The 26,135-nt window shown below is 36.5% G+C and overlaps 1 protein-coding gene across 1 annotated transcript in view; it reads right to left on the bottom strand.

The window, feature by feature from the left end:
- Positions 1 to 26,135, bottom strand: part of COL14A1 (collagen type XIV alpha 1 chain) — a 275,987-nt gene that overhangs the window by 158,223 nt on the left and 91,629 nt on the right. Inside the window, exons 16-25 of the mRNA XM_049772885.1 lie at positions 25,491 to 25,617; positions 22,229 to 22,368; positions 21,059 to 21,191; positions 19,227 to 19,286; positions 16,958 to 17,104; positions 12,771 to 12,775; positions 9,430 to 9,559; positions 7,325 to 7,447; positions 4,565 to 4,714; positions 1,354 to 1,470 (exon numbers count right to left, since the gene is read on the bottom strand). Of these exons, the coding sequence (XP_049628842.1) occupies positions 1,354 to 1,470; positions 4,565 to 4,714; positions 7,325 to 7,447; positions 9,430 to 9,559; positions 12,771 to 12,775; positions 16,958 to 17,104; positions 19,227 to 19,286; positions 21,059 to 21,191; positions 22,229 to 22,368; positions 25,491 to 25,617 (1,132 nt within the window). The remainder of the gene's footprint in view (positions 1 to 1,353; positions 1,471 to 4,564; positions 4,715 to 7,324; positions 7,448 to 9,429; positions 9,560 to 12,770; positions 12,776 to 16,957; positions 17,105 to 19,226; positions 19,287 to 21,058; positions 21,192 to 22,228; positions 22,369 to 25,490; positions 25,618 to 26,135) is intronic.

Genomic DNA, 26,135 nt, shown 5'->3' with positions numbered 1-26,135 from the left:
ACAGTCGTAAGTCCTTTGTTACTGTTCAAAAATTGCTTGCTGGAGTAGAGAATCCTACTGATAGCCCCTTAATAAATTGGGGCATAAAGACACACACAGTGTAAATCATAAGTGGTATTACAACATTTTGAATATAGTCAGTCAGTGATAGGAGCGACTAAACCCAGACCTTACCAAACACCCCTGACCAAACAAACCAAAGCAAACACCACACTCAGCTTCTTCTACTTTGTTATTTTTTAATTTTATTGGTTGATATTTTATGATTTATATACAGTACTGTTGATGGTGTTTTCTCATGCAAATAATTCCAACACCACACCATCACCAGGGTACCCACCTTCCTCCCCCAGATCCCCAATGTCCCTCCTTCCAATTCTCCCATCACCACCAACTTAACTGTGTGGATCAGTTCCCCATTGTGCTCTTTTACAATTTCCCTCTACTTTTTAAAATGAAGTACCATAACTAGAAGTCAATCCAACTCTGATTACAGTCGGTGTGCATGATTTAATCATATCTTGTAAATATTTATGATGACACTATGGAAATAGAGTATTTAGTGCTTAGATAGAAACTCATTTTTGGGACTGGCTTTTTTGTTATTGTCCTAATAATTTTATAGATAGTGCGGAGACATTCATAAGAGTTTATGTACCTTCATTGTTATATTCTTTTGGGAGGTGTGGGTCTTATAAGTGGGCCTTATATGTGCAAGGGAAGTGTTCTGCTACTGAAACACTTTTCTAGTTCTACACATTATGTTTTATAAGCCCTCTTTGAGTGTTTGAACATTGTATTGAAGTCTTATGTCACAGGTATGAGAACTATATAAAATGAAAACTGAAATGATTAAGAAAATATTCTTGAGGGATTAGGTACATTAAACCATATCCTGAAACAGTTTATTGTTTACCAATTACCCCCTGAAGAAAGAAGAATCACTAAGAAAAAGTTACAGTCAGACCTGATTCTCAAAATAAATTGCAAAATTATAGTGCCATATTATTTTACTGTTTATTAATCCTTGTTATTTGGACTTTAGTATCAACTAAATGAGCATTCTTTAGCTTTTCTTTTCTTTCTTTTATTTTGTAAAGCACTATAGTCAATGTTATAATTTTTTCTTCAATTCAATCATCACAGAAATTCTTAAATGAACAATTTGACTATATTCATCAATTAGTGGGAAAATGAGAAGCTTAATTACTGTCTTTTTTGCCATCCTACTCCATACACTGCAAAATCCACAACACAATATTGCCTCCTCATGTACTTGAGTGTTGTCCACAATCATTTGCACAGAATGCAATACACAAGACTCGGCAAAGAGAAGTGATAGGTTGTACTTACCTTGGAGGGATTCTAAAACGATTCTATAGGTAGTAGCATGACGATGCACCTGCCACTGAGCACACAAGCTGGTCATTTCTATGTCCTCTGCTTGGAGATTGGTCACACCCAAAAACACTATAGAGATATGACAACATAGCTATGTCACACTGCAAACAATGTCAAAAATATCCCCAAATAAAAATTAACATGATAATTCTTAGTCAAAGTTTATTATTATTATTATTAATTTATTGTAAGATGGGAAAACCTACCAATTCACAAAAAATTAGTGAACAAGACATAACTTGTCAAACCAAAATGAAGCTGCACCACTTTGTTTTATATTTTGCTGGTATGAGGAATAGGACCCAGGGTCTTATAAGTGCAAGGGAAGTGTTCTGCTACTGAAACACTTTTCTAGTTCTACACGTTATGTTTTATAAGCCCTCTCTGATACTTATAAACAAAAAATAAATATATTCACAAGAAAAAGACCCGATGCAATAGATAGTAAAGTCATGGTGAAGTGATAAATTCTTGAAAAAATTCAGAATGCTCATTTAAAAATTTAATATTTCCTATTTGTGTATTTTTAAATATGGTACAATTAATAATATATAACATAATAAAATAAAAGATTTAACACAATATGTCCTTATCAGTCACTGAAAGACAGTCCTGGTTTAAAGTAAAGGGAAGAACAATATTTAGAGAATAGAATTCTTACTCAAACAGAAGTAGTTTCACCAGGACTGACTTTCAAAATTTGATTAAATAAGAATATGCATACATTTGAAATTTCTGGAAATGTAGAAATGAATCATTGAACACAGATTTTAGAAGGTATAAGAAATAAAAGACAAAGATTTCCATTAATCTTAGAACATTGTGATTTACACAGATGATATATAGATTTGTTTGTGAAAAGAGTTAAATGTTACTTCTCTAGGAAAAGAAGAAGTAAGCATCTGGTATTTATCATCTGATCCAAACAAAAAAGGCAGAAAATTTGTAAGATTTACTTTTTCTAATGACCTCTTACTTCCACGCATATAATTTTTATTATCTCTCACTCACTTTCTTAGTTACAAACTAAAATATAAACTAGCTTAAAAGTATTTTTATGGTAAAATGATTTTGTCCAATTACAATTTACACTTTTCATTATTTCTTTCTGTTATATCAATGAGGAAAGAACTTTCTCCAAAAACCAATTGAACAACTTGTTTCTACAAGATAAAAAACCAACAATATTTAAATAACCATACTAAAATTAAGAAAATACATTTTAATATAATTTTTATTTTGATCATAATGAAGAAAATACTTTTAATTAATTCATTCACCTGTTATAGATATCATTGTGCTTGGGGGAAAAGAAAAAAATATATGTCCATTTAAATTTACTTTAAAGGTAAGAATATAAAGCAATTAAATAATCTCATTATTTCAAAGAGATAAAAGGGTGAATCAGAAGAAAAAATCATAGAAAAAGATAAGAAAGTAAGAAGAAGTAGAACAATCATAGAAACAAAAAAAAATAGCAAAGACATTGAAAAGCAACCTGGAAAGGAAAATAAAGATAAATGGAAATGGGAAAATGGGTGAAAAGATGCTAAAGAAGAAAAGCACAACTGAGGGAAGCAAGTTGGCGGTCACCATTTCACCCAGGGCTATATCATTTCAACATCCAAGGACAAAATCAGAATGATAGGCCAAGGTTTCCTTTTCCCATAAAAGGCATTGACTATTTCTTTGCAATTAAATTGATTCAACTTTTAAGATATCAAGATATTCCATAAAAGATAATTCAGGAAGGCCTCCCTTTAATGACAGGGTTGTCCCTAAATAGAAAAAATATAGGTGGTCTCATCAAAGTGGTTGGAGACCAATTTAATAGACCCTATTCATCCTTCATCACATTCATCAAATCATCAGATAAATCATCTGATTAAAGATGAGCTTGAGATATGGGTCAAGTTCATAAAGCATAATTATTACAATAAAAAGTGGTTATTCACAGAGTGCCAGACATTTTTTATGCATTATCTTTTTAATCTTCAGAGTCAGCCTATAAATGTTTATTATCTACTTTTTATAATTGAAAACACTGAACTCAGAGAAGTTGAGTCATTTGCTCAAGGCAAATAAATAGCAGATTTAAGGCTTATTCTTCTGATTATAACCTGGCTAACAGTCACAAGTGTGGAAAGTGTTCTAGAAAAAAAAACTTAGGATGGCTTTTACTTAGCACACAGCCAAATTATTGTGATCATTTATGGATTGTCTTGAATGTATATTTTAAGGATATTGGTCTTCTGTTTTGAGTAATTATGTTAGTTATGAGAACTATTTGAGCTTAAAAAACTTGCAGGTCAACTTAAAGAAATATTTTACGGGGCCGGAGAGATAGCATGGAGGTAAGGCTTTTGCCTTTCATGCAGGAGGTCATCGGTTCGAATCCCGGCGTCCCATATGGTCCCCCGTGCCTGCCAGGAGCAATTTCTGAGCCTGGAGCCAGAAATAACCCCTGAGCACTGCCAGGTGTGACCCAAAAAACAAAAAACAAAAAAAATAAATAAATAAATAAAAAAGAAATATTTTACACAGATAGTGAGGAGTTACTACAAACATTTGAATAATAGAACATACATGCTAGAGTTTGGAAAACATTGCATTATTCAATGGGTGTCTATAAGTGGTATATTCCAAAGAGAAGTCCCAGATGTTGTACAGATGGTAGAATAAAAAACCTTAGGGGGTAGACAACAAAGTCCTTAGAGAGATACATGCACCTCTTACAGATGGCATGGCATGTATATATGCTTATGAAGTAACATGTTCATGTGGAATTGTAAAGGAGTAAAGATTTGAGAAAAGACAAATATTATCCTGGGCCAACTCTGACTGTGTTTGTCCCATCAGACTGTGGGATGCTTGGAAAAATTCACCTAATTTCTAAAATGGCAAGACTTTCCAGAAGGAAATCCTATCTGCCACCATCAAGTATATTTGAATGCCAGGCACTGACATTCTGCCTGCCAACCAGAACTCTGATCCACAGCCTTAACTACCAAACACACCTTTCTTTCCATGGAGTACTGTCCAGAAAGGGAAACACTGAGGAAAAGAAAAACCAACCACCAAATTGAAGCCAGGGTTGAGTTACAGTGAAAACAAAGCAGCATAACCACATGTGGGGGCTGAGGCAATAGAACATCCATCTTACTTGTTTTCACCACGCCTGTCAGAGCATCGCTGAGGCCTGAGGCCTGGGAGGCAATTATTTTCACATTGTAGTCCATACCACTGAGGAGGTTGGTGATCAAAATGGTGTTAACATCGGCTCCCACAAATGTTTCCAGGGTTGGTCCAGCCACTGAAAGAGATAGAATGCATTTTAACCACAAGAGAACTTGGGAAAATGAAAACACACCTGAAACCAAATGTACTAATTCAACTTGTCAACTAGTTTTCAGTTTTCTAGGTTATTAGAGATAATCAACTACTGAGTGGGCTTAAATCTAACTTCACCATACTCTAAAATCTACTTATATGGGGCCAGATAGTATAGCAGGTAAAGCATTTGCCTTGCAAGCTCCTCATCCGGATTCTGTCCTTGGTCCGATAAGCACCACAGAAAATGATTCCTGAGCATAGAGCCAGGAGTAAGCCCTGAACACAGCCAGGTATAGCCCCAAACCAAAACTGCAACCAAAACAAAATACTGTATAACACTATTAAAGTTCAGCTCTTAGTAGCAGCTGTAAGTCACCACCTGCCATACTGAGATGCCTTCACAGTGAAGGTAACTAATTTGCCATCCATTGGGAAGGCACCTGCTCTTTCAAAGAATTCATCTCAAGAACCCTTCTCAGACACACAGCTTTGTTCCCAGCATGCAAATAACAGCAGCAGCAAATTTGTCTGGGATACTTTCAATACTTGGACACATGTGGGGCCAGTATACATATGATTATCACTCTAATTTTTACTTACTCCTCTTGCAAATTTAAAACTAGACAGATGGTATTGTAATTTCATGGACTTCATCCAGCTGGCTTCTCTGGGCTTTGGATTTTCACTTTTGTTTCAACCCAGTCAAGTCTTATTTAGTAGTAAAACTATTTCATGGTAAACCAGTAGAAATTTATTGACCTTTTGCCTCTTCCTAGATGAGATCAATCTTTGAGATAGTGATGTGTTCCTAAAAAACCCATAAATTTAACTGCAGAAAGCCCTCCCAATATAGTTACACATTTCTGTATGTATATGATAACTCACTCTATATGTATTTGATTTCCCATTTCTCCAACTTTCAATGTTATTCTCTCATTCAACCTAGAATAGGACTTCACAATATTAGCACTGTTAACATTTGGCTAGATTGTGCTGGAGGATGGGAGGAGGGGAATGCTAAATAGTATCATACTTAGTACATGGTAAAAAGGACTCTCTGCTTTCAACCTATAATGATAAAATATATCTATTGAGCAGAGAAATTGTGTCCTAAATTACTCAATATAAAGGAAAGTTATATTCCCTTGAAAAATATGATAAATATTCATATAATGGGCCTACCTTGCAGAATTAACACGTCTCAAAGAGGCTAAGTGGACCTTCCCAAATATGGCAAAGGGACACAAAAAATCATTCTGGAGGTTAGTTGTTTTTTTTTTAATTTTTTCTTTTAGTTTTTGGATTACACCCAGCAGCACTCAGGGGTTACTCCTGGCTCTATGATCAGAAATTGCTCCTAGCAGGCTCAGGGGACTACATGGGATACTGGGATTCAAACCACCATCCTTCTGCATACAAGGCAAACACCTTATCTCCATGCTATATTTTGTTTTTAATTTTAATATTTCATAGAGATGTTACAAGGAATGGAAGGCAGCAGTAACTAATTGTATTGAACTGAGAAAAATAGTTCCCAATACACTATAAAAACACACACACACACACACTATAAAAAAAAAAAAAAGCAAAAAAGGGGCTGGAGCAATGGTGCAAGTGGTAAGGCATCTGCCTTGCCTGCGCTAGTCTAGGACAGACCGTGGTTCAATCCCCTGGCATCCCATATGGTCCCCCAAGCCAGGAGCTGACCTGGTCTTGATCCTTAGCACCCCCAGATGGTCCCCTGAGCCTGCCAGGAATGATTCCTGAGCATAGAGCCCCTGGAGTGTCCCCTGAGCCCAGCCAGGTGTAGCTCCAAAACAAAACAAAAAAAGAAATTAAAGATTACAAAAATTTCAAGTTCATTTAAAATGATGTTCTCCCATCTATATATTACCTTTAGCCTGGTTTCTTGTTTAGAAAGAGAAAAAAGAGGGGCTGGAGCGATAGTACAGCAGTAGGGCGTTTGCCTTGCATGCGGCCAAACCAAGACGAACTCCAGTTTTATTCTCGGCATCCCATAAAGTCCCCGTGCCTGCTAGGAGCCACTTCTAAGTGCAAAGCCAGGACTAACTCCTGAGTGCAGCCAGGTATGACCCCAAAACGAGAGAGAAAGAGAGAGAGAACCAAGGATGCATTCTGCTCATCAACATACCCACTTGATTTCTAGGTGGGGCTATCAAGTCCTCATTCTGATCATTTCTACCTTCACACTGGCTATACAACCAAAGCTTTTCTTCAGAAAGGTAAAGAGCCTTTACTACTTCCTAAACCCAAAGACAGATAGTCAAAACAAATCTAACATATCTCCAAAGGCATTTTCGGTCTCAATATGACAATAATATGATAATAATAATAAATATAATAGAAAATAAACATAAACAATAAATGCTATAATATTTATTAATACAATGAATATTAGAATGTATTATATATAATATATACCTTATATATTATATATAAATAATATAGTAAATAATAATAAATATGTATAAAAATAAATACATGAATAATATAATAATAAATCTAACATATTTCCAAAGGCTTTTTCGGTCTCTTAGTATGACGATAATATTTTATAATTTTTACTTACCACTAATAGGTTTGTAGATAATTCTATAGCCCTTTACAAGGGACGCTGGGGGATCCCATGTGATACGCAGCCTGTTATACCATTCTTCTGAAACACGTAAGTTTTGGGGACCAGAAGGTGACACTGAAGAGTTGTGGGAGAAAAATCAATAAAAATTCAGTGTGATTTTTATAGCTAATACTGTTTCTAGAAAAGATATCTTCCCACGATGTTAGAAGTATTTACACATGCACTAAAGTACATGTGGCTAGCCTTCAAGAGTATGTGGTTGTATTAAATATTAAATACATGGAAAATAATTGGTTTTGTGGCAAACCTTTATTCCTGAATATTAGAAGTCTATTCAAAGCCATTTGGCTCTTTATACTTCAGTTTATTTTAAGTAAAACGGAACCAAATTATATTTCTTTAGAATTGCCATCTTGGCTGGGAAGATGGTAGTAATGTATTAGCTTTACATATAGACCTTAACTATCCTCCTGAAAATTTCCTTTTCTGTCTCTTGGCACTCTTGTTCCTTAATCATAACAAAAGAAATACTACTGCCGTGCTCAAAACACTCTGTATAGGGCTTTAAGACTGCATGGAAACAGAGTCCCAGCTGAGTTCAGTCTTTTAAGAGTCCCCATCAAAATGCCAGACATGTAGGTATAAGTGCCTTGAACCTTCCAGACCAACCTATTCAGCAAGTGACTTAATACTATGTGAAACAGAAGGATTTCCTAGCAAACCCTGACAAATTTCCTGAACTAAATCATAAAATATAACAAAATAGTTGCTTTGCTAAATTACTTGCTTCTGGAATAGTTTACATCCAAGTAGGGACAACTGAACAGTGATAAAGACAGCTAAGACTTTGGAGTGTTCTGACCAGAGTTTTTTAAGCATACTCATCATTTGATCATTTAATTGGTCACTTAATCTAAATCAAGCATTGTGTGGTACCTGGTTTATCCTATACATGGCTGTCAGAGGTAGGTATGTAAAGATGAATAGTGTAGAGGAGGTCCAGAACTGTTCTGCTGTTGCTTTCAAAGCAAGAAAACAAGTATATGAGCAAGCAAAAAGCTATCAGATAGCAGTAGTGCCTTAGCATGGTTCAAGTCCCAATGCATGATGGTCGTGTGTGGAACTTGAGTCACTCTGAATTGTATGACAAGAAAAGTCTAAGAAAGTGACAATGTATTGTGACCAAAATGTGAAAAAAGCAAAAATGCAAATAATGGAGGAAAGGATGACAGTAGGAATCTTCTATATGGAATGAACAGCTAGTTAGTTCACAGGTCCTAAGGCATTAACTTAAAATGTACCTGAAGGGGGCCGGAGAGATAGCATGAAGGTAAGGCATTATAGCCTTGCATGCAGAAGGTCGGTAGTTTGGATTCCGACATCCCATATGGTCCCCCGAACCTGCCAGGAGCGATTTCTGAGCATAGAGCCAGGAGTAACCCCTGAGCACTGCTAGGTGTGATTTCCCCCAAAAAAATTTCAAAAAAAAAATATGTGTACCTGAAGAGCAGGGGAAGAAATATGGCAGGGGCAATAGTGAGATGAGGTAAAAGAAACCAGTCACCAGAGGCCATAGACAACCTTAGAGGACTTTGGGAATGATATTAGATTTTAGCCTGAAGACAAAGGGAAACCATTAGAAGGCATAAAAAAAGAGACATGAAGTAAAATAACTTATACTTTGGAAAATATACTTCTGTGAAGCAAACAATGGTCCCAAGGGTGGAAAGAAATACTTGATAGGAAACCTACTACCTTAATTTTAGTGAGAGCTAAACTTAAATTGGGATGAAGCAGTTTGAAGCAAAGGAAATAGACTTGGCAGATAAGAAACATTTTGGAAAATCAACAGAACTTGCAATGTAAAAGATGCTGTCACATGTAGTTGCTTATTTATTTTGATGGATTCATTTTTATAGACAAGATCATAAAGCCTAGAGCACATAGCCACTTGCTGGATGTGTGAAGAGAGAATGCAAACAAAAATGCTCTGTCTTCAAATTGCTTTATTTTCTTTCCACCAAAGTATTGTTTTGCTTTCAGAGGTGCATTATAGGAAAAAAGAATAGAACCCCTAGGGACAAAGCTTCACTCACAGGTTTTTCCTGGGGCAGAGACACTGACACCTTCTTCATCATTGTAGATGGGAGTCACTGTGACCTTGTACTCAGTGTTAGGAAGTAATGACGGCAGAAGGAGATTATTCTCATTTCCAGGTACCATAACCTGAATACAAAAGCAAAGAACCATTGTCTTAATAAGACTTCTCTTCCCTTTGATCAGCGTGGAATGGAGGCACTAATTTGAAGCCAAAAGTGTGTAAATAATGAATAGGATAGGACCTTCATGCAAAAATATTTCTAAGTGGTGCTGGAGCCATGACACAGCGGTAAGGTGTTTGCTTTGCATGCTGTTGATTCAGGATGGACCTCGCCTAGATTCCCAGCATCCCATATGGTCCCCCAAGCCAGGAGCTATTTCTGAGCACATGGCCAGGAGTAACCCCTGAGCATCACCGGGTGTGGCCCAAATATTCTAATATGTGTATTTCGAAGATCTTCTTCACTATGACCCTGCATAAAATATCACTGATACAGAAAATAGGAAGATCTGAGACTCTGGGAGAGATGTTTAGAGTTTAGTCTTCTCTGAACATCTAGGTCCTTGTGAATTATCTGTCTTTAGAAAGATGGTGTTTGGGGCCGGAGAGATAGCATGGAGGTAAGGCGTTTGCCTCTCATGCAAAAGGTCATCGGTTCGAATCCCGGCGTCCCATATGGTCCCCCGTGCTCGCCAGGAGCGACTTCTGAGCATGGAGCCAGGAGTAACTCCTGAGCACTGCCGGGTGAGACCTAAAACCCCCCCCCAAAAAAAAAAAAAAAAAAAAAAAAAAACAAAAAAAGAAAGATGGTGTTTATAGCTTAGGAGTTTATTCTATAACCCAGCCTGTGAACCTATTTAAGTAACCTCTCAAAAATTCAGTGTTCAGAGAAAATATCTCAGCATTTCAGAAAAGGATGGATGCAAGCCAAGAACAACAGAACACATGCAATCCAAGTTTTCCAAGCTGGAACATATTTGCTAGAAACTCTAAGAAGTGTTGCAATTTTTTTTAATTTAAGAAAGGGAATGCCTTCCTCCATCTGAAATCCCTCTCCCTCTATCTCTAAAGGGTGCAAGAAATGAGCAAGAGTCTATCTCCAATGTTACGAGCCATATGGCTTAGCAGTGCAAATTATGACATCCCCGAAGATCCTATGGACCAAAGAAGCCACGTGTCCCCCATACTGAAACCACAAAACTTTTTGTTTAAGCACCAGCTGTTAGATGCTGGCACATCTTGGGGCCATTTAAGGAGCTTAATCATGGCTGGAAAAAATGTTCGGATGTAAGAACTGACCCAGACATGTTTGAGGGAATCACAAGACAGCTGGAATTGCTTTTCATTCAAGGGCTGGGTAAATGCCAACAGGCAAAGAGCTGAGCTGTCTCTATCTGGATACAGATAAGGGATTTTTAAATCAGGGACTAAGCATCAGAAAGCCTTGGATTGAACTCAGAGCAGTTGTTGCCAAAATATTGCTAAAGTCTAAGAGCAATATGTGATTTTGTATATGTTTGTGTGTGTATTTTGTATATGTATTGTGTATGTGTTTGTATGTTTTTGTGTGTGCATGCAAACAGTAGCCCAAATTGTGTAATTCTATATAAAATCAAAATAATTTTATGCACATATGAAATGACATTGAGTTATACAGGACTGTATTTCTGTGGTCCTAAAATATAGTGCTGTGTGTGTGTTTTTTTAAAGAGTTTGGTTTAATTCTAGAATGTGCTAGTTAACCTGAAATAAAGGTTAAAAGAAGAATTGTGGCTGCCCTGACTTACATTACTATCTTCATGTAGCTTCCAGTGTGTTCATTTTAAATAAAACTCCTCTAGATCATAGAACCTGTAAGTTCATTCCAAGCTGTCTGTCAAATAAACCACCAAGGTCGACATTCCTTAAATATGGACATTCCTCAGAGTGAGAGGTGCGTGTTCTTGGAATCAGACACAGTTAGCCTGTGAAATGCTGAAGTGGCATCATTTGGCATCATACTTGGCAGGAAGTTGTTGCTATTATTTACGATAGGAGTCATTATTTGCACAGTAGTTAATAGGTGCTGGGTTCTATTCTAAGAAAGTAATTCCCTTTATATTTACAACAACCCTTTGGATATCATTACTCTCACTCTATATATGGGGAAACTGAGGCTCACATAGCTAATGAGTAGAGGTGCTATACTTATTTCTTGGGTGGTTATTCTGAGTCTAGTTTGCACCAGGCCTTCTCATCCACAGATTATGCCACTTGGATTACTGTTTGTATGTACAGTTCCTTCTGTTTGGACTTTGTTGGTACCAAGAAGAGAAAATGTGTTTCTAGTATTTGGGGGGCAAATCCTAGCACATGGTAGCTTTGTTGTGAAGCAATTCTATACAATGTGCTCACAGTTCAATGAGATGCAAATCTAACCAGTAAATGCATATACTCACAATTTTTGGGGGGTTTTTTTGGCCACACCTATTTGATGCTCAGTGGTTACTCCTGGCTAAGTGCTCAGAAAATTGCCCCTGGCTCAGGGGGACCATATGGGACGCCGGGGGGGTCAAACCATGGTCCTTCCTTGGCTAGCGCTTGCAAGGCACTTACCTCTAGCGCCACCTCACCGGCACCAATACTTTTTTTTTTTTGGTTTTTTGGTTTTTGGTTTTTGGCTTTTGAGTCACACCAGGCAGCGCTCAGGGGTTACTCCTGGCTCTATGCTCAGAAATCGCCCCTGCCAGGCACAGGGGACCATATGGATGCCAGGATTCGAACCACCGTCCTTCTGCATGAGAGGCAAATGCCTTACCTCCATGCTATCTCTCCGGTCTATTATCACAATTTTTAAGAAGACAATTTCATGTCTGGTTTTATTATTGCTCAGTGCTCTTTAGAGCAGCCTGGATCTCTACCCAGCAGGCTGTGGACAGAGGATTCCCAGCATCTCATAGTCTGCAAACAAAATCTGTGTGATATTGATGCTCTCACTTATATTCTTCCCATCTATTGAAGACTGATATTTAGGGAGGGGGAACCAACAAATTGAGAGAGAGAGAGAGAGAGAGAGAGAGAGAGTGAGAGAGAGAGAGAGAGAGAGAACACAAAACACTCTCATGTATAGAGTATAGTACAAGGATCTTGGGCTCCTTATGGCCCCCTGCACACCACCAGGAATAATCCCTGAACACAGAATCACCAGTCAGTATGACCTGAAAACTAAAAATAAGAAAAAAATATAGTCTTGTTTCTGGACGCTGAAGCAATATATAGTTGCTATAAAGACGTCTGAAAGATATTTAAAAACCTTTAATTCTATTAATAAATTAATTCTATAAGAGAATAAAACACTGTGCCTCTCTTCTCAAAAACATTTTTGAAACTCAGAATTTGGTTCATGTTTGTGGACTTTGATATTGAGCCTGGAGAACTGCCTGAAAACTTAATCAGTCTCTCAGAAATCAAACATGTCAGACCTTACTTTACTAACAAAAAGTTCATTGTTGGGACCAAAGTGATTGTGGACAAGGCATATGTTGCCAGCCTGAGTTGGATTCTTAGCACCTCATAGGGTCCCCTAAATATCAACAAAGGTGGCTCCTGAATACAGAGCCTAAGTTCTGAGTGTAGCCAGGTGTGATGCCAAAACAAATGAAACAAAAAAACTCAGTGCAACTTCATTGTTACTTCTCTTGATTCATAGCAGAGTTAAAGTCAATTCTTTTTTTTTTTTTTTTTTTGGTTTTTGGGCCACACCCGGCATTGCTCAGGGGTTACTCCTGGCTGTCTGCTCAGAAATAGCTCCTGGCAGGCACAGGGGACCATATGGGACACCGGGATTTGAACCAACCACCTTTGGTCCTGGATCGGCTGCTTGCAAGGCAAACGCCGCTGTGCTATCTCGCCGGGCCCTAGAGTCAATTCTTAATACTTTTAGAGGTGATTTACTTTTTATGAGTTCAAAGTATTTTGTTGGAAATACTGGGTAGATTTAATTATTCTTAGAAACCATATATACATATATACCTCAATATATATACGTCAAATACATATATATTTATATTTATATATGTATTTATATATGTATATATATGTATATATACCTCAAATTCCCATAGTTGAGACATATTTATGCTTAATTTTGGCCTACAGTGTTATACAGAGTAGATCCTCAAATAACCTTGTTTTAATCAATGCTGTTTTATTATAACATAGATGAGGGAAATTTTCTGATTGATGGTGAACAAATTGCATTATTCAAGGATCTGCATTCATTTCTCTGTTGTTTCACTTGAAGTTCCAAGAACCTGTCAAGAAGTTAAGTGAGAACCCATTTTCTTTAATTCCTATCAGATCATTTTCTCACATTAACTTAATCATTTTTAAGAGTTTAGGAAAATTTGAAAAGATGGCAAAAAACATTCCCCTAATCGGGACACATCTGCTTTTTTACTTGATATGTTTTACTTTTTTACTTGATATATTTTTTACCTGATATGTTTTAGCCATCAGTCACTCTCTCCATGTATCATTATTTTAAGATATTCATTATGTGTGTGGAAATTCAACATGTATCTGCACCTGCTGCCCATCTTATTTTCATAATATATATCTAGAATTTCCCCATTTTTCCATTTCTGGTCTTAATACATCCTATTCATAGGGTAGTAACATTCCATAAAACCCTGAGACTTAAATTCTCAGTTAATCCTCAGTTGAGCTTCCAAAAAATTGCAAATTCAATGTACCTAGGTCAATTTAGATGGTATTAATTAAAGTAACTTGTAAATTAAAGAATTCTGTGGTACTTTTTCTATATAATAAGAGTAGTTTAGCACAACTATCATCATGAACTAAAATGATGTTCTTTTTCATTTTTATTGAGATTGTTTGCCTAATCATATGTGTATTTAAGAACTTGTATCATTTTTCTTTCATCTAGGTATTTAAAATAAAATATAAAATAAAAGAAACAAGCAAAGGGAAAATTATGATAACAACCCAAAGTAAATATTTTAATTTTATTATTCTTTCACACTGGACACTTAGCTAATGTAGGAAATTAAATTGTTACTTTCTAAATGTGTAAGAATAATTGGAATAAATAAAAAACTTAATGTGCTTCTTGGAAAGAGTAAAAGGTACAACAAATATAATAGCAATGCTAATTCTGGGGAAATTTTTATAGATCTCATTATTTAGGTGCTTAATCATAGTAAAAAAACAATGTTAGGGAAATCAAACTAGATTCTATAAAAGTTTTTATTCTTAAAAATACTATTCATTTAAAAAAACATTAGTTATGAATCACTTGAAACTTCAAATGAATATATAATTCAATCTTTCTTGCCTATTGACTTGCAAAAGAACTCCCAGATAATCTATGAACCTTTGGATATTCTTTGAATTTTTGTTGTATTTTACCACCCTACTATATAGTACTTTCCTAAGAGTTTTGGACTCAAATAATTGTTATAATAAACACATAAATTAATATAACTTTATCAAAAATGATATAAATAAAAGATAGTAAGAGGAAATAATAATTTTATTCTAAGTAATAATCAATTTGGAGACTTCTTTCTTAGAATGCCTCAAATATAATGCAGCAGAGGCAAAGAATGCAAGTAAGGAGGCTAAATAAAGCATATTCATATTCCATGACTAAAAAGAAATATTTCTTTTGGACCTCAGCTAGAGTTATCTGGTTTGAACAGGAAACATATCTAGGGAACAATTTTTAGGTACTAGCCTCAATGAAATGACATGGTATAAATTAATAAAACATGGGAAGGGTGGAATTAAGAGTGGGTTCAGATTGACTATGCAGAAAAAAATATAAAGTTTAAACAATATAAAAATAAAAAAGTTAAAACAATATAAAGAAAATTCAATACATAAAATCTAAATGTCTGCACGGAGAATAACTCGGGTTGGATAGACTGGTATGTCTGGAGCCCAGAGTCGGTCTTATGCCAATAAACTTCGGGGGTGAGGCCTTCTTGTAATCAGGCCAAGGATTTTTTTTTCCCGTTTTCCCATATTTTTCTGGGCCTCTGCAAACAACAGCGATTGCCACTGTCACACCTTTACTATTTTTTTAACCCTTTTCCTTTAAGAAAAAATAATTTACTGAACTTAAAAACAAATAACTGTAATAGAATGGCTGTCTCAAATACAGGCAGGGGATGAGGGGGGGGGCATTGGGAGAGAGCAAACTTACACTAGTGAAGGGGGGTGTTCTGTTTGTGACTGTAACCCAACTATAATCATGTTACTTAAATAAAAAATATATTAAAAAAGATCTAAATGTTTGAACAGAGATTCTCGTGGTTCAGAAAAAAATTAAAAATGACATAATTCTGTTCAAATCAGTAGTCAGAGTGAAAAAGTACAACTGTCTTATAATGAATATAATTTTTTTTTGTTTGGGGGGCCATACCCTGTGACACTCAGGGCTTACTCCTGGATATGCACTCAGAAATTACTCCCGACTTGGGGGACCATATGGAATGCTGGGATCGAACCAAAGTCCATCCTGGATCAGCTGCATACAAGACAAATGCCTTACCACTGTGTTATCGCTCTGGCCCCTAATGAATATTATTTATCAGGAATAACTCAATAATACACAAAATTCTTTTCATGTATCTGCTTAAAACTTTTTATCAGATTACTAAGTGTTACTCCACCCTGGATTTACGTGTAGCGACCTGAGACCCACCCATTCTGGGAGGGGTCTTGGAATAGGTAGAACCGGAAGCCAGGGGATTAAGGGTCTTTGCCTTTTGGCCCTGCTGGGCTCTCTGAGAGAGATGGCTGAAATAAGACGCAGGGCAAGTTTGGAATGGCTAAATGCTTAAAAGGTTATGAGATAGGCCACACACCTGTGGTGGTCAGGGCCTGAATAAAGATAATGCTTCCTAAGGTCTGCCTGCTTGTGAGTCTGATTCCGCCGTTCGCCTAACCTGGAACCTGCCGGATCATGGGGGTTGCTAAGCCATGTGGCCTGGGATGGCACAGAGAGAAATCCACCGCCATCCAGCCCCATCCTTAATTATTTAATGCAAGAACTAAGGAAAATTTGATTTAAGATATATTAATGATTCAATAGTAAAGAATATGTATTATATATCATAAAATATATATAAAATATATATGTATATATCTATATATAGGTATGTATAAATATATATCTATATACACTCACTTATGCATGCAAGAGTATCATGAACATTTTTTTCTAATGCCCCAATTTCAGAGTTTAGTAAGTTATTACTGTACCAGAAAAAATACAGAAAACAAAGTTCTGATGCTACATTAACTTGACGCAGGTAGTCAAGATCTAGAGGCGGGAAGGAGAGGAGCAAATTATCAGTTAAGTCTGAATTAAAGGAAAGATTAATTTTTAGAGATAGCAGAGTCCCCAGAAAAGGAGCAACTAAGTATACATCAGTCTCTGGAGAGAGCATCCCTAGCTGTGTGTGTTGGTAATGTTTGAGCACAAAATGTGTGGGGACTGATTCAACAGGGCATGCCTACCACTTCTTCCGCAGGATCCCCCTGGGCTGTCAGGTAGGTCACCCGGAACTGCAACACATCGCTGTCAGAAATGTCCCACTTCACCCACAGGCTGGAAGTGGTTTCCTCATCTACAACAAGGTTCCTAATTCCTGTCCGGAAAACTGGAATAAACACAACCAAACATGACTTTTATTTAAAATGTATCACTTTGCAAAATGAACTACAGAATTTATTTGTGGGCATGCTGACAAGTATCATTGATGTTTTCTCTCTAGTATAGATCACATGAAGCACGAACATCTCAGCTTAATGGGTTGGCAGACAAAGATTTGCTTTTACAAGAATCATGAACCCCTTAAAACAGTCAGCTCTGGATATGTAAGTATATGGTAAATAGAAGTCACTGGGATTGAAAACCCAAAGGGAAGCCCAGAGAGAAAACCCAATAGTAAAGAGAGCTGGTGGGTCAGATGTGGTCAGCTTTGGGGTACAATCCAACACCAAACATTTCCACTATTCATTTATTCCCTCATCTCTCTTTTAATACCTGCCACTCAAAGCAGAAATCTCTCACTGTCATTACTTTTATAAATTCAGCCTACACAGATATGATCTTTCCTCTTGATGTCTGGAATTTGCACCATGATATCTGGAACATTTCTTCCCATCTCTCAAGATGCTTGTTTTTTTTTCATTTATCCCATTTTGTCTTTTCACTTCTGACTTCTTTCATTCTGCCCATTCCAGCTCAGTCTTCTTTTTTCAACCTTTTTTCCTATTTACTCAACAAATAGCCACTGAACTTTTGTATATCAAATTTTATTTTAGAATTGATATATAGTGATTAATTTGTGACAAAAAAGGGGAAGGTATACAGAGGAAAGAGGAGATTGATATTTACTAAGAAAAATTAAAGGCAGGTTATCAGGCTTTGGGGCAAATGAAAACTACTCAAATTCAGGGCAGGGATTTCTACATGCAAGAGGAAATGAGGAAAGCTTGAAAATCATGGTTGAGGTCAGGAAGGAAAGTGCAACCCATCAGAAAGGGTAATGGATGATAAAATAAGATTTGAGGGCCCAGCAGAAAAATGGTCAAGTCCCTCTACTAAACTTCAAAAGAAAATGATAGCTATTGATTCTTCCCAGGTAGCCTGATCCAGGCTGTAAATTCTGAGAGCTTCTGAAATGAGGGTGAACAAATTCCCCTTTCTACCAAAAGGCTTAGCAGCCAGACATCCTTCAACAGAAAAGGTTCACAATTTAACCTTATCAAATCTCCAGACCACCAAATTTGTTCCAGATCTATAGATCTTAGATCGTACAGTTGCAACCAGCCATGGACTACATCAAAATTTCATAGTAGTGCCAGCCCAGTCGAATCAGAGAAAGTTTGATGGGAAAGTTACATTAGAAGACCAACAAACTCAGTGAACCTAAATAGTAATATGTTAGTCTCAACTAGCACAATAAATTCTTAGACAATGATTTTAGTAAGACCATTAACAGATATAACAATTATTACATATTGGCCTATATTAACCAAAATATTGATAATTCCATTTGTTTTATGTTCAAAAAAACAGTATAAAGTAAATTTATTTGTGCCTTTAAGAATGCAACCTCAGGTGGTGAGCAGGAAACTGGAGATACTGGTAGAGGTGAAGTCCTACGGGTGTGGAACTGATAGTTGAATTTTTAATGCCTATACAACTATATTATGAACTTGGTAAATCACAATGTCATAATAAAATTACTTATAAAATACTTGGGGACCTAAAAAGAACTCAACAAGGTAAATAGTGCTGATAGGTTTTAGAAGGAACATAAAACAAAGCAGTAAACTTGTGGTTTATCTACTTAACTCTGGTAACTTGTTAGGTAATTGCAAGGATAGTATTAGGCTGAGAGTGAAATAACTAATGTTAGAAGAGCAATAGACCAGATGTGTCTCAGTTACCCGCAAAAATGCAAGGAAACCAATATATGAATGATTATCAAGAGAGCACAAGAGAAGTCACTGAGATAAAAGCAGGATTTGGGGAATAACGATACTAACACTTTCCAGAATATTCGATTTGCAAAAAAGATAGCTGAGAAATGTAACCATGAGTTTAGTAAACTTGAAGGGATAGTTGATGTTTAGAGATAAGAAGAAATTAAGAAGTTTTCTGAGGAGTTAAATTTGAACTGGTCTGTCTGGTTTCTAATAATGTAAGAAATAAAACTGGGATAACATAATGACTGTTGAAATCAACCTTTTATTATGAGTAATTGGGCTCACCTGAAGTCACAGAAGTGGTAGGTTCTATGGTTGTGGCTGATTCTGTCCAATCACTGTCAACTAAAAGAGATATTGATTACTAAGAAAAATTCTGTTGTGTTAATAATTCACACAGACTGGCCTAATATTAATTTACAAAGAAAGTTTTATTTATATGATCTCCCTTGTTTCTCACAACCTTGCAATGTTTATAAGCTAAGAAAGTGAGAGAAGAAAGTGTAGAGAAGGCAGACTTAATATCTTAGATAAGAAAACTAAACAAATTAAACTTGCAAATCACAGCAGCAAGGATTACCAAACATGACCACCAAGAAAGTTAATATGCTCTGATAAAAGACACAGAGGGGACCGCTTATACTAGCAGCCCGGGGGGTAAGGACGGGGGATATAGGATGCATACTGGGAACGGGGTAAGGGAGGACAACTTTAGTGGTGGAAATTCCCCTGATATAATGTCAATATGTACCTAAAATATTACTGTGAAATATTTGTAATCCACTTTGGTCAAAATAAAAATTATTATTATTAAAAAAAAAGTACATCTTCAGGGCCCGGTCAATAACACATTCGATAAGACGCTTGCCTTGCATACAGGTAACCCAGATTTTATCTCCAGTATCCCATACGTTCCCCTGAGCTTTCCAGGAGTAATTTCTGAGTACAAAGTCAGGAGAAAACTTTGAGCACCACCAAGTATGGTTCCAAAGTTAAAAATAATAATAATAAAAAGAAGTACATAAGATGTACTATTTACTCAAAGCAACAATGGGTTCAAGTGGCTTGTGTTGTTTTCTATCCACACAGTTTTTTTCTTCAGGATCAAGCATTTCCAGCACTTTTAGAATTCTAACTACCAAAATCTCAGAGCTCTGAGAACTGCCTTGACATAGTCACAGTCTTTGTCTAGGATAGTCCATGAACAATGATTGGGAGTGCAAGGATACAAAAGATTAACCTAAAACCTTTCTCCCAGGTGGGACAATTTGGAATGGTTATTCCAGCTCTAAAACTTCTAATATGATTAGCTGAAGGTTCATTTTTTTAGCTTCTCCCTTTTTTCTAAGAGATGTGTCTACCATTTACATTTTAATCAAACTTCTGGATACAATTTTCTATCTTAGAATCTGATGCCAGGGAACCCAACCAAAGACAATCTAACATGTGCTTAATATATATTTAAAAATAGGCCGGAGAGATAGCATGGCGGTAGGGTGTTTGCCTTGCATGCAGAAGGACTGTGGGTTCGAATCCCGGTATCCCATAGAGTCCTCTGAGCCTGCCAGGAATGATTTCTGAGTGTATAGCCAGGAGTAACCCCTGAACGCTGCCAGGTGTGACCCAAAAACCAAAAATAAATAAATAAATATAAAAAACTGAAGGGATGAATTACTTTTTGTACAAGAATATTGGAACAAAGTTCCAATTGGAAATTCCAGAAACTCTTGGATGTAGAAGGCTTATTTGTTCATTTATTCATCTATTAATTATTAAATTCATCCCTACATGAATCTTTTCATCATCTTCTACCCACTCATACACAACTATTTATTGCATAATTAAATATACCAAGTATGGCACAATTTGTTAGTATATAATGTGAAAAAGAAACATATAGTTTCTGCCTTCATATTAATAAACTAGGGTTCTAAAATGCTTCCAAATAAAGATTTCATTGAAGATGAAGTTATAGGAAGAATTCTGTTAGCACAGAGATATTGAAGCTTCTGCAATTAAAGATAAGGCTGATGATGAGGGAAACTGGTGAAATGCAGAGGATGGTCTAAATGGATAATGGAGGTAGTTATGATAATCTTGACCATGTCAAAACTTACGTGTGGTCCCGACAGCAGTTACCACTTCGTTCTCACTTCCATCATCCATTACAGCCAGAAGTGAAACTTCATATTCAGTACCAGGATCCAAACCTTCAATAACATGAGAGTCTTGATCTTCTTTTAGCAAAACCTAAAACATATTTGGTGCTCAGCAATTGGATTTACTAGAATGAAGAAGGGGAGTTTTTCCTGAGATAAACAAAAAATTTAGAAAAAATTTAAAATATGTTATCTTGGAGGCCAAAGTGATAGCACAGTGGTAGGGCATTTTGCCTATTATGCGGCCAATCTGGGATGGGTCCAGATTCAATCCCAGCTTCCTGTATTGTCCCCTGAGCCTGCCAGGAGTGGTTTCTGTGCACAGAGCCAGGAGTAACCCCTGAGCACCACTGGGCATGGCTCAAAAACCAAAAAGAAAAATGTTATCTTGAGAAAAATAACCACATAAATAATTTATCTTTAAAAATCAAACCAGAGATTTTGCTATAACTATTTCTTAAAATTTCCCTAATCATTTTGAAATTTTATTACATGTCATTTACAAAGATCAAAGATTCTAAAAATATATAAATATACATGACAAAAGCTCTAAGAACAATGCATTTTAATCTTAGAATAATTGGTGATGACATTGTAAAATTTCATGCATCTAAAATGTTAATTGTTTCTGGGGCTCAATCTATTCGAAAGAAAAACAATCAAGGCTAGATATATAGTACAGTGAGCAGGTCATTTTCCTTACATGAAGTCAACCTGGTTCAATCCCCTACACTCCAAATCAGGGGTCTTCAAACAACGGCCCGCGGGCCACATATTGTATTTATTCCCATTTTGTTTCTTCACTTCTAAATAAGATATATGCAGTGTGCATAGAAATTTGTTTATAATTTTTGTTTTTACTATAATCTGGCCCTCCAACAGTCTGAAGGACAGTGAATTGGCCCCCTGTTTAAAAAGTTTGAGGACCCCTGCTCCAAATGGTCACCCGGGCCCTGTTAGGAGTGATCCTTAAATGCAGATCCAGGAGGAAACTCTGAGCACTGAAGTGTATGCCCCCATAAAAAACAATAACTTGATTTAATTTAAAATAAAATTAATATTAACTCAAATGCAGCAATGGGTATTCACCAACAGATAAAAGCTTAGTTTGAGGTTCATAACACTCACTTCTTCAGTCTTCCCACCATAGACAGGGATCCACATCAACTTGTGCTGGCCTTCATCAGGGGAGAGAGGATGCCAGGTCACTCTAAAACTATCTATCTTCACCTCATCAATTTCCAAGTACTGCTGGGCTGGGACTTCCTCTGTAATCCAAGAAAAGATATTTCCTTTGGGAAATGAGAAGACAAGAAAGCCAAACAAGCAGTTTCCAGGGATATTAGAGAAAGAAGGTTCAGAAATCTTTGCTTCAGCAAAGTACAAGGATGCAGGAAAAAGCAGAGCATATCTCCAGTTGGAGAATCTATTAACTTTTAAAACAACGATAAGCACCACAAAAATAGCCATGGTCTTGAGATAAAAAACATGGCAGGGGGCCTGAAGAAATAGCACAGCGGCGTTTGCCTTGCAAGCAGCCGATCCAGGACCAAAGGTGGTTGGTTCGAATCCCGGTGTCCCATATGGTCCCCCGTGCCTGCCAGGAGCTATTTCTGAGCAGACAGCCAGGAGTAACCCCTGAGCACCGCCGGGTGTGGCCCAAAACCAAAAAAAAAAAAAAAAAAAAAAAATACATGGCAGGGCATATAAAGAAAGAAAAGAAAAGAAGGAAAAAGCATAAATGTAAATGGGGACAACAACTTCAATAACCACACCAAAACGAGGAAATCGACAAGAAGTAGATGGGTAAATAAAAATAAAAAAATAATAATAAATGAGTATTAAAAAAATAATATGTATAAAAAATGTTTTGTGCTTTTTGCCTTTTTTTCCCTCCTTCAATGGCACAATAAATATTGGGGTCATTCGAAAAGGAATTCACTTGGCCTAAGAGATATGGGGTTTCTCCACCCTTGGAGTATATTGTCATGGGATTAACTATAGACTCCGTTCAGGTTCATTTACTCTCCCCTTGGTGCTTTCGTGGTGTTTGGAAGGCTTCTACTCCTTCCTGGGTGATAAAATCAGACCTCTGTATCTAGAGATCTCAGTATCTGCACAGGTCCAGGAGTGTGATTTATGATGAAGTCTTTCTTTGTCGTTCTAGAAGTTCTGTTCCCTTAGTGTCATTTAATACATCTTCTGTGGTTGGTGGTCTTGGTCTTAAGCATTATTTCTTACTAATGTGATCTCAGTATCAGAGAAAAGCTAATTCAGGGGTGGCAAACAGGATTTTTACCCTCACTCAAAATGGCAAAATGAAATATATGTTTAATATATTATTGTTAAAATTATATGCTTTTGTGTGAGTGTTTGTCTGTTTTGGCAAGTCACTGCATGGTGTGGCTCTCTGACTCTCACAGTTTAAAATTTTGGCTCTTTGTGTTGAACTTGTTTACCACCCCTGAGCTAATCAAAACTAAAACAGACATCAAAAGTTGATGAACCATGTCACACCTGAGAAAATAGCTGCTTTCTAAAAAATATAAAATAGGATGGGAGTGGAGAGGATGTGGTATAAAAGAGCCTTGTTGTGAATAGAAACCGGAGTAGACATTATGGAAGTATATGGAAAATTGTGAAGATTTTGCACAAAATGAAAAAGAGAAGTTTCCAGAGTATTGGGACAGCTTAAAGGGAGAACCTCAGTTGGATCTCTGGCACTTCATGCCCCCACTTCTAGTACCACTAGGGGTAACCCTGATGACTCCCAGTACTACCAGGCCTTAAGTAGCACTTTATGGGTCTCCAATGGAGTGATTAAGCCTGTACTACCAGTGGGAACACCTGAGCATCTCAGATTCAACCAACCCAGAACTGCTAAAGATTTATATATGAAAAATATATAGGTGGGCCGGAGCAGTGGCTCAGGAGTAGGGCATTTGCCTTGCATGCAGCTGACTTAGGCTGGACCATGGTTAGATCCCCCAGCGTCGCATATGGCCCCCCAACCCAAGCCAGGAGTGATTTCTGAGCACATAGCCAGGGGTAACTCCTGTCACCGGGTGTGGCCCAAAACCAAAAAAAATAAAATAAAATAAAAATATATAGGAAAGTACACACACACACACACACACACACACACACACACACACACACACACAATTTCATGCAATTCAAAAGGCCTGCTCTGGGCATTTACCCCTAAAACCAAAAACACTAATTTAAGAGATACACATACCCCTCTGCTTATTTCAACATTATATTTATAAAAGTTCATCATCCATAAGTACCTGTAAACTGGTGAATGGATAAAGAATAGACAGAACATAACATAATGGAGTATGAATTAGCTATGAAAACCAACCAACCAACCCTGCCATTTTTAACAATCTGAGTGGACCTAATGGGTGTTATTCTAATGAAATAAGCTAAAGAGAGCAAGCTAAATTCTATATGATTTCACTCAGATGTGGCATATGGGGAGGAGATATGCATGAACTAAACAAAACAAAGTAAACATTTATACTGGTCAGTCAGTGGTTACCAGAAAGAGGGAGGAGGTGATAAATAAATCAGGTAAAAGAAAACAAAACAGTTGAATGAACTTAAGATAATATGGATACTTGTTGATTTTTAATGTGTATACAGAAGCTTATATAATGTTACAATGTGATATTTCTTTAGTTTTAAAGAATAAAAATAGGGTTAAAGCAACAGTGCAAGTGTTAAGGCATGCCTTGCATTGGACATAGCCTGGTTCATCCCACACACCGCATGTGGTCTCCCATGCACTACCAGAAGTGATCCTTGAGCACTGTTAGGTCTGACCCCAAGAAATGTAAAAGTGAAAAATACCCCAAGCTTTTGTTATTATCTCTTGATACATAAAAATATTTAGGTTGATAAGTTATAGATATCTAAGAAATATAGATTGATATATTAAGGTTAAATAGTATGAATGTTTCATTTATGACAGGAAATTACTAGATATCAACAATTTTTGAAGTTCAATTTAAGATACAAATGAATTAAAAAGCAATATGAAGCTTTTATATTACTTTATAAATTTTATGTATAGTTTATGTATAAAATTTATAAATTTTGTGTATGTTTATACAACTTTATAGAGAAAACAAGAAAGAGAAATAGTATGTATTTTTAATAGCTGAAATTCTTTTTGAATAATTTAGATGGTCTATGTGTCTTTCCCTTTGGTGAAAATAATTAACCAATATCTATTCCAGTCACCTTGTGCTATTTCTTAACAATAATATAAAATACCAAAAATTAAAATGAAATATTTTAAAAATCACAATTGAAGAATTATCTTCCATGCCTGGTTCTTTGTCATGCTCTTGGACATATTTTAAACAATACTAAGTCTCACCTGTGGTGAAAACGCCTGTCAGAGGCTCTGACTGTCCTTCTTCATAGATGGAGAAAATGGCGACTGTGTACTCTGTGAGGGGTGTCAGGCTTTTCAGAGGGAATGTAGTGATTGGGTCAACTTCAACCTGAAAAATATAGAAGGCATGAACTGAGCCTTTTGGGTGAACACAAGTACACTCACCAACATGTTGGTCCCAGTCTCAGAGTAGTATTCACTCAATAAGGTTTCTTCCATATTTATGTCCAAAAAAATGTGTAAACAAAATTATAGCCTAAGTAAGGTGCATATCTCAAGAAAAACAGACATATATATGTATATATATATGACACCTGTGAATATTCTGAATATTTAGTAACATTCTTTTTTTTTTTTTTTGTGGTTTTTGGGTCACACCCGGCAGTGCTCAGGGGTTATTCCTGGCTCCAGGCTCAGAAATTGCTCCTGGCAGGCACGGGGGACCATATGGGATGCCGGGATTCGAACCGATGACCTCCTGCATGAAAGGCAAACGCTTTACCCCCATGCTATCTCTCCGGCCCCATCACATTCTTAACTCATATTATTCTCCTCATCTTCCTACAGATAGAACTCACAACTTTCAGGAAAACATAGTAAATCATTATTTAAGTAACATCTGAATTA

Source organism: Suncus etruscus, chromosome 5 (assembly GCF_024139225.1).
Source record: "Suncus etruscus isolate mSunEtr1 chromosome 5, mSunEtr1.pri.cur, whole genome shotgun sequence".
NCBI classification, from domain to species: domain Eukaryota; kingdom Metazoa; phylum Chordata; class Mammalia; order Eulipotyphla; family Soricidae; genus Suncus; species Suncus etruscus.
The sequence above is the reverse complement of the archived record's forward strand: the minus strand, read 5'-3'. Positions and strand labels throughout refer to the sequence as shown.